The following is a 10,156-nucleotide window of genomic DNA, read 5'->3' as shown; positions in this document are numbered from 1 at the left end:
AATGATTAGAAGTAAGACCTACAACATCAACACACTTTAACAGTAGTCCACAACCACAAGGATAATCCACATGTTATAATTCTGATAGTAGTAAGAGCCACCTTATAAGTCTTGTCTTTGCATTCTTCTTGTTGAACAAGTATCTAATAGCTACATGGACAATGTAAACAATATATTTGGTTCGCACCAAATATAACGTGAACTTCTCAAATTCAAAGCATAAGGAAAACATTTCCTTTTCAGTCACGGTGTAGTTCACTTGAGTAGAGTCGTAAGTCATACTAGTATAGTAGAATGAATGGAAGACCTTCTGATTCCTCTCTTCAAGCACAACACCTATAACTACATCATGTGAATCATTCATCAACTTAAAAGGCATCTCCCAATTAGGAGTAATGAGGATTGGAGCTTTAATTAAATTCTTCTTTGGCACCTCAAAAGCCTTGATTCAACTCTCAACAAACAAAAATTCCACCTCCTTCTTGTAACACCTTAGAAAAATTCTAAGTTTACATCAACCCCAGCAAAGCGGGGAAAATTGAAAATTTGCAGGAGTTTGAGTTCTACAAACAATCATACGACCCGTGAAACTATCAATGGATGAAAGATTAGCCCATGGAACAAAGCCTTGAAGACCTGAGTTAAGTCTTAGTTTTACGGACAATCAAATGACATGTAAAAAGTTCTACGAACTGTAGATTGTCTCATGAAACAAAGTTCAACAGTGACTTCTAGAGATGGATCAATGGACCGTGTAAGGTTTTACGGGTTATAGTGTTCTACTGCACACCTTACAAATTATTGTGTAGACGATCACTTGCAATATAATTCAAAGAGAAGTTGGGATTGATCCCAAATGAATGTATAAAAGGAATTCACCGTATGATGTAATCTTATGCACTAGAATTTTGATCCAATTTATGGATCTAAGTAACTAGGGGGGGGGGGGGGGTTCCACTAAGAATTTGATTTCGAAACCTAAATAATTAACAAGATGTTAATAAGTCTCACATGCAAAGCCTAAAATATGGCTTTGTATCAAGTAAGAAAATAATTTTAAGAGTGTGCTTCAATGGATGCTAATTTCACAAAATGGGTATTGTTAATTGCTTAAATAAGTTGATTGTCAAAGGGTATGCTAGATTTAAAATAATGATACTATTTGTCAATCATATTTCATGTGGATTTTATCAAACACCAACATGCATTGCGATAAGATTCAATCTACAAATTTAATTCAACCAAGCTTCAACTATAAAGGAATTAAATCAAGTAATTATCAGTTCTCTCTAATCTCTTCCATTATAAGCTAAAAAAGAATTTGCAACCTCAAATTATACGTTAAATAATGAAGAGCCAACGGAAACCAATCAAACCAACATTATATTAATCAATTTTCATGACCCAAAGTATACCCTAGGTGTAACATGACATATAAAACCCCGAAAGGCCCTACACAAGCCACTTAGTACATCATACAAGATAGTCGAATATAAAGAATTTAAAAAGATAGTCATATATCATAAAGAGTTTGACAAAAAAATGAAAGTCTAAGATGAGTCTCAAGCCATATAATAAATCATAATGAAAGTGATTGGGACCTAACCCATACATCACATACAAGTCTGAAATGAAAATGACATAAAGCAATAAATGAGTCTCGATCCTCAGAACATGAGGACTCACCTATCTTCAACCAAAGCACTCAAGGGATGTCTAGCCACGAGTTTGCTGAATAGGAGCGTCAGACCCTATATTAGTGAAACAATGTAGACACAAGTATGCATTAGTACATGGAATGTACTAAGTATGATAGCAATGCATAGCAGTTATGAAATCATGCTAAAAGGGACTTTACATGACATGCAGTGACCAAGCAAAATCATAAAATAACATGCTATAAAATATGTCATAATCATGGTCAATGCAACCTAAACATCTTTAAAACTCATTTGAGAGATACTTTTAGAAAGTAACCATAATTCATTATTGTGGGAAGTTTTTCATTAACTGAAATTGACTATGTGAGCTATACCATGGAATTTGGTAAGTGTCCCACAACAAAAAGGGGTTTCCTTACTTGCCCAGATAAGAACCATAAGTCTGGGCTAAAGTGGATCCACTAGCTAATGTCTATCTAAGATAATCATCCTTTGGTGGAACATAGTGTGCGGGACATGGGTAATCGTCGGTAGTCCACTCAGTGCTAAGCATAAATCCCATGGAATAGTCATTAATCATATTCATCATATTACCCATGGAAAGGCACATTTATGTAGCCAATCCAAGCTAGAGTTCATTTAGAGTATCTCCTAAATCTTGATACAAATTTAGTTAAGAAAAACCTTTCTACCCAATGAATCCTTCATGTGTGAGAATAACCTTTCACAACAATAACATAAATGCTTTACTCTCAAAGAAACCTTAAATAATTCATATCAATTCCATAGAAAGAACATACATATCTTTATAAATTCATATTCCACAATTTATAAACTTAATCATGTGCTCATAGTCTAAATTTTATGGGGGAATTCATGGGTTCATGTGGATTTAACTTCAAAACATGTAATTATTTCAATTCATGCATAAATAGATAGAAAACAATCAATTTGATCAAAATTGAAAAGGAACCATGAAAATTGAAATAAATCCTAACTTTGATTGGGTAATGTCATCCCCCGAGGCTACCCCCTAAGCGCGACACGATGCTTATTGTCACGAGTGGCCCCAAGCAAACCAATGGCCTGACATATCTATACAAGTTCAGTTAAATCATGCTCTCTGTGGAAGCTAAAATAGTTAATATCTGAAATAGGGAAAAACCCAATAAGTCTGAAATATATCAACTAAATAAAGAGTATAGTGATGACTTAAACAATACTTAACAAGTCATAGTGAATCTACTTTATGTCTGAGTGCCTCTAATTGAATTAAGTTGTTGGGACACGCCCCTAGCTAATTCTAACAAGACTGAAACTGAAAAGTAAAGAATAAAAAGTAAATCATGTCTATTGACCTTGAACTGTGAGGACTTACCACTGATATTTCTGAACTGACTGGAAGTCGAGCTAAGCACGATTTGGATGCTGAGCTCTAGAACCTTCATCATACAATGATATAACGCAAAAGTATGTGTCAGTACTTTGAATGTACTGAGCATGCAGGATAGATGATATGCCAAACAATATAGAAACTAAACATGGAAATAGACATATTGAACATAACTGAAAACTGAGTTGGATACAATGACTAAGTACTAATCATTAAGAGAACATATTGAATTGAATACTTAAGTAACTGTTGAATATATGGTCAATGCAGCATGACTCTGACTGTGGGAGATACTATTAACCGACCTAAACTACATGAGATAAATGTGGAGTTCGATGTATATGACCCATCTAGAGGACCCAATAGACCTTGTCAGGGTATAACGGCACGACTTTGGCATGATCACTAAAATTGATCCCCAACAGCAGGAACTTATAAACCTATGGGGGCACATATTTCTAGGACTTGAGGGTATGGTGAACTCTAGTCCAACTCAGTGTTAAGTCTACTCCCATATGAATGTAAAGATAAAATGCAACTGACATACTGAGTAGCTTAAAATACTGGTTATTATCTAAGAATGAAACATACATATACCGAAAGATATGGCATTTGAATTCTGAAGCATGATTTTCTGACTCATCTACCTAGCAAGTATAATTCAGGAAATATTGTTAATGGACATAATTTAGGGTTTTGAGTTCTATACATGGGCCATATAAGTCTCCAAGTAACATGTGATCAGTAATATAGAAACTATAACAACTAAATTTCAATGGATTCGTAAGATTTAGGAAACCTAGCTCAGAACAATTTATGGAGAAACTAAAGAATTGACTAAATTCTAGGGACCTAATTGGTAACAAGAACTCACTAGTAAAATCCCACATACCTTGTGATAAAAACTATAGAGAAATCCTTTGCCTTTCGGGGCTGAACTTGATGAAGACCTCTTCTTGTTCTTGCGATAAACTATCGCGTGTTTCTTTTTTTTTTCTTTGTAAGTTAAATGATTTTAGGAGAATGAGGGTGTTTGGTAGTTTCTGACTAATTATTTAGGCTTAAACTAAGTGAAATGACATAGTTTAAGTACCAAACGACGTAGTTTAGGTACCAAACATATAAAGGAAAATAGTGATACGACCATGACTTAAAAATGAAGAAGTGACCTTTACGAGGGGCTTGACGCCCCGATAGGGCTTCACTAAATAAGCATAAATTTTCCACTCCGAGCTCGGAATTAGGAAAACTTCATGGAGTTGGAAAGAGGATTCAAAGACCTTTAATTTGATAGTTCATGGGCCACCTAATTCATTTTGTACTAAAAGATATGATCGTTTGAAGTTGACCCAAAACTCAAAGTCATATAAGTCTTTTTTTGCGGACGACTTCACATTCCGTGTGAAGCTTCACAGACCGTCTAGGTGTCTGTGGTCCTTCACAGTGGTCTTGGGTGCAACCTCACCATTAGGTTTACTTGTACGGTCCACTTAACAGGCCGTCCAAGTTACCACGAGCCGTTAAAGGCACCGTCTAGGTGACTCCCTCCCAGAAAGCCCCTGAAGGGTGGTTCAAGATGCCCTTTACGAGCCGTGAAGCCCTAGACGGATCGTCTAAGGTGCCGTCCAGGTGACCCCTGCCAGGGCAGTCTTAGATGGTCATCTAAAAAGCTTTTAAGAAGTTGTGGACCCCTAAACGGCCCGTCTAGGGTGCCATGAAGGGTCCATGTTCAATTTTGGGTTTGTAGTCTTACCCGTTTTCAATTTTAGCCCTTTCTCAAAGTCTAGGGTGTTATAATATCTCCCTTTTGGGATCATTCATCCTCGAATAAAGACTAAACAAGATGAATTTTGAGGAAAGAGTTGCAATCCCTACCACTCAGTATTAGAAACTGATATCTAACTAAATTGAGTTTCATGAACATGCACATATGAAAAAATACAAGGATAACTGAGGGAACAAGATAACGAGAGGGAATTTATACAAGATTAACTAATAGACTGGAGAGATAGACTATTACCTCAAATTGAAACTGAATCAGAAGAAAAGAGGTGAGGATACTTGGCCATCATGTCTGCTTGTGCTTCCAATGTAGCTCCCTCAACGGACTGATTCCTCCACAATACCTTTACAGAATTGACTTCCTTATTTCTCAACCAAAGAACCTGGCGATCAAGAATCTCACGTGGAACCTCCTCAAAGGTTAGGTTATCCTTCACAACAACACTCTCTAAATGTACTATCGATGTCGGATCACCTACACAATTCTTTAACAAGGAAATGTGAAAGACTAGATGAACCGGAGATAGTTTTTCTAGCAACTCTAACTCATAAGCCCCATTACCAACCCTTTCCATGATTTTGTAAGGACCTACATACGTGAGAGTGATCTTCCCTTTCTTGCCAAATCTTATCACCCCTTTCATGGGTGACACTTTCAGGAAAACCCGGTCATCGATTTCAAACTCTAAGTCTCTTCGCCTCACATCTCCATAAGACTTCTAATGACTTTGAGCTTTCTTTAGTCTATCTTTGATGAGATGATTTTTCTCCATAGCGTCATGAATCGGATCTAGTCCAATCAAGGCTGCTTCACCTACTTCAAACGAACCAATAGGAGACCTGCATCTACGCCCATACATTGCCTTATAAGGGGGCATCTGAATACTGGAATGGAAGCTGTTATTATAATCAAACTCTATGAGAGGTATGTGATCATCCCAACTACCCTTCAAATTGATCACAAAATCTCTTAACATGTACTCTTAGGTCTTAATGGTAAGCTCTTCTTGACCATCCATCGGCGGATGAAATGCGATACTAAGATTTACCTGAGTACCAAGACCTTTTTGAAATGATCTTCATAAATGAGATGTAATCTGAGGACCTCTATGTGAGATGATAGACAAGGAAAACCCATGGAACGTGACTATTTCCCTAATGTAGAGTCTAGCACAATCCTCTACTGAATCTGTTGTCTTGACTTCCAAGAAGTGAGTTGACTTATTGACTCTTTTCACTATCACCCAAATGGAGTCATGCTATCTACGAGTATAAGGTAAACCCGTAATGAAATCCATGTTTATCACTTCCCACTTCCACGTAGGAATGATAATATCTTGAGTCACACCTTCTAGTTTCTGATGTTCTACTTTAACTTGTTGATAGTTAGGTCACTTATCCACAAAGTATGTGATGTCTCTCTTCATGCCATTCCACAAATAGACTTTGTGTACATCACTATACATGTTAGTGGCACCCAAATGAATTGAATATCTAGAATGTTGGGTTTCTGTAAGGATATGCAGTTTCAACTCACCGACATTAGGAACATATAAACGACCCTGTAACGAAGCACACTATCTCCTCCTTGGGAGAAAACCTCATCTCTCTACTGATGAACTGCACTGTTGAACTGAAGCAATATAAGATCACTATCATGTTTCTCCTTAACGTCTACTACCAATGAAGATTCTGATCCATTCTGGACAATCACACAACCATCTGATGTGTCCATATGGAAAACTCCTAAGCGAGCAAGCCGATGAACATCTCTAGCTTATTCTTTCTTCTCTCCCACAACATGTGCCACACTACCATGGATAATCTACTGAGGGCATCAGACACTACATTGGCTATACCCGCATGGTAGAGCACTTTCATGTCATAGTCTTTGAGGATTCTATCCATATCCTCTGACAAAGATTCAACTCTTTCTGGGTGAACACATACTGAAGGCTCTTATGATCTATGAACACATCAACATGAACACCATACAAGTAGTGTATCCAAATCTTCAAGGCAAACACTACTGTTGCAAGCTTAAGGTCATGAGTCGTGTAGTTCTTCTCATGGACTTTAAGCTGTCTGGAAGCATAAGCTATGATCTTACCTTGCCGCATCAACACACAACCTAGACTGACCCTGGATGCATCACAATAAATGACATAACTGTTTGAACCATCCTGTAGGGTCATGACAGAAGTTGTAGTAAACCTGGTCTTGAGTTTTAAGAAGCTTTTATCACAATCATCTAACCATTGGAACTTGACCTTTTTCTGAATCAACTTGGTCAATGTGGCAGCGATGGATGAAAATACTTCAACAAACCTCATGTAGTAACCGGTCAAACCCAAGAAAATTCTGATATAAGTTAGAGAGGTAGGTCTAGGCTAGCGTTGTACTGCCTCAATTTTTTGAAAATCCACTCAGATCTCTTCGTTGGATACTACATGACCAAGGAAAGTGACCGACTATAACCAGAGTTCACATTTCCTGAACTTAGTGAATAGGTGGCGATCTTTAAGGGTTTGAAGAACCACTCTCAGATGATTCACATGTTCTTCTTCATTCCTAGAATAAATGAGGATATCATTAATAAAGATGATGACGAGCAAGGCTAAATATTGTTTGAACACCCTGTCCATTAACTCCATACAAGTTATATGAGCATTTGTTAATCCAAAATACATAACTACAAATTCATAGAAACCATACCGAGTCTTAGATGTTATCTTAAATATGTAACTATCTCTAACTCTGAGCTGATGATAGCCAGATCTGAGCCTATCTTAGAAAAGCATCTAGCACCCTGAAATTGGTTAAACAAGTCATCAATCCTGGGGATGGGATATTTAATCTTCATTGTGACTTTGTTCAACTAACGAAAGTCAATGCACATCCTGAGAGAACTGTCTTTCTTAAGCATGAACAACATTGGAACACACCATGGAGAGATACTAGTCTGATGAAGCCCTTATTTAAAAGGTCTTTCAACTTTTCTTTCAATTACTTAAATTCAGCTTGAGCCATCCTGTAAGGAGGATTCAAAATAGTCTAGTTATCTGGAAGGAGATCTATTCCGAAGTCAATTTCTTTTTCGGGAGGAACTCTGGAAAGATCTTCTTGAAACAGTTTTAGAAACTCATCCACCACTAGTATTGACTCAAGGGTTGGGGTAAAAGAGTTTGAATCCTCAACCCAAACAAGATAGCTATACCCTTTGGAAATCATTTTCATGGCCTTAGGTAGGAGATTAATCGACCTATATGCACTAAGTTACTACCCTTCCACTATTGGTACAAAATGTAGACCAGTCCCTTCAATTGATAGGTGGACAAATCTGCACTCTCGACCAAAGTGACAATTATAATGTCTTTTACCTTCTGGATGTCATTGAGGAACTGTTGTGTATTATCTTATGACTTAGACCATGAAACTACAGAGGATTCATCCGAGTGATGTCCCGGATTCTTGTTGTAGTAGTGTTAGTCTATGGTGGAGTTAAGGCCACAACCTACCAATTGACCTGGGTGGTCATGGCCTGAATAAGCACTTGGAAAGTAGCCCTAAACTTGGCATGTGTGACTTGCTCATTCAATAGGTCTGCTGGATTTGATGCCTGATTCCTTAGGTTAGCTTTTTTCGGAGGTATTTTCTACAATGCGAAAAATAGGAGTTTGAAGGAGATTAAATAGGTTGTATACTATATAGCATGACATGGAGAAGAAAGAAGGGATGTTTTTCTTAATGACGTCTCATAGCTCCTCCCACATTGGTGTGGCGCGCTTTAAACCCATGAAGAAGACCCTACTTGATGCAACTTTAAGACACCTTACGACACTTAAACTTGATACTGTGATACCAAGTTTGTCATGCCCCGAGGATCGCTACACAGTGCCTAGTGTCACGAGTGACCCCAATCTACCCTATGGCCTGACATATCTATACAAGTTCAGTTAGATCATGCCCTGTGCAAAAGCTAAAAATAGTTAATATGTGAAAAAGGGAAAATACCAATAAGTCTGAATATATCAAATATATGATGAGTATAATGATGATTGAAACAATACCTAACAACTTGAGATTAATCTACTCTATATCTGAAATCCTCTAACCGAATTGAGTTTCTAGGACATTCCCCCAGCTAACTCTAACAAGACTGAAATTAAAAGGTAAATAATGAAAAGTAAAGACTGAAAAGTAAAGCTTGTATATTGTCCACGAACTATGAGGACTCACCACTAAAACTGCTGAATATGGACTTAAAGTCGAGCTAAGCGCGATCTCGTTGATGAGTGCCTGAAGCTACTTCATACAATGGTATAGAACAAAATATGTGTCAATATTTTGAAAGTACTGAGCATGCAAGATATATGCTAAGTTGAACAATATAACAACTAAACAAGGAAGTAGATATACCGAGCATAAATTAAAACTGAGCTGGATGAAATAACTAAGTACTAATCAGGAAGATAACATGTTGAACATAATACTAATATAAATGTTAAATACATGGTCAATGCAACATGAGTCTAACTATGGGATATAATATTAACCTACCGAAACCACGTGAGGTAAACTAGAGTTCGATGTATACACCCTATCAAGAGGACCCAATATACCTTGTCAGGGTATAAAGACGTGCCTGTGGCGTGATCACTAAAACTGATGCCCAACAGATGAGACTTACAAGACTACATGAGTACATAATTCTACGCGCTTCACACTCAATAAAGGGACCATACTAAGTGCGGCTTTTCAGATATCCTAGGACTCTTGAAACTAGTACTATGATACCAACTTTATCACGCCTAGAGTCTAGCCCCTTGACGTAACATGAGTGACCCCAAGCTAACCCTACTGGCATATCATAAGCATACTTATAGATTTACTAAAAAATAGAAATATTGTGCGGAAGATTAAAACATGACATAAAGGGAAATAATGGGGAATACCCATTCTAAGTTTTGATATATAAAACTGAGAGTTCAATAACAAGTAAAAGATCAAACTCAAACAAAAACTGAATATAACTATGTCTCAATAAAAGCCTCTAATGTACTAGAGATGCTGGGACATGCCCCCAGCTAACTTCTAGCAAAACTGAAATTGAAAGACTGAATGTAAAAAGGAAGCATGTATGTAGTCCTCGAAGAATGAAGACTCACCATTGATGTTGCTGAACTGGAAATCGGGAACCGATCTATGCGTGATCTGAATGTTGAGGACATGAACCTACATCATGAGAAGATGTAGCGAAGAGTATGCGTCTGTACTTGAAAGGTACTGAGCATGCATGATAGGATAAAGCTGAACACTA

General features: G+C 37.3%; 1 protein-coding gene across 1 annotated transcript; it reads right to left on the bottom strand.

Annotated features, from left to right (window-relative positions):
- Window positions 1–4,587: 4,587 nt before the first annotated feature.
- On the bottom strand, window positions 4,588–5,813 carry LOC125833105 (uncharacterized). The gene is made up of 3 exons (XM_049512251.1): window positions 5,564–5,813; window positions 5,116–5,311; window positions 4,588–4,690 (listed from the first exon to the last, which is right to left on the bottom strand). The coding sequence occupies exons 1-3, from the start codon at window positions 5,811–5,813 to the stop codon at window positions 4,588–4,590; spliced, it is 549 nt and encodes a 182-aa protein (XP_049368208.1).
- Between the last annotated feature and the right edge of the window lie 4,343 nt (window positions 5,814–10,156).

Source organism: Solanum verrucosum, unplaced genomic scaffold (genome assembly GCF_900185275.1).
Source record: "Solanum verrucosum unplaced genomic scaffold, falcon-dt-bn FXZP01000036.1, whole genome shotgun sequence".
NCBI classification, from domain to species: domain Eukaryota; kingdom Viridiplantae; phylum Streptophyta; class Magnoliopsida; order Solanales; family Solanaceae; genus Solanum; species Solanum verrucosum.
This window is presented reverse-complemented; position numbering and strand designations above follow the sequence as displayed.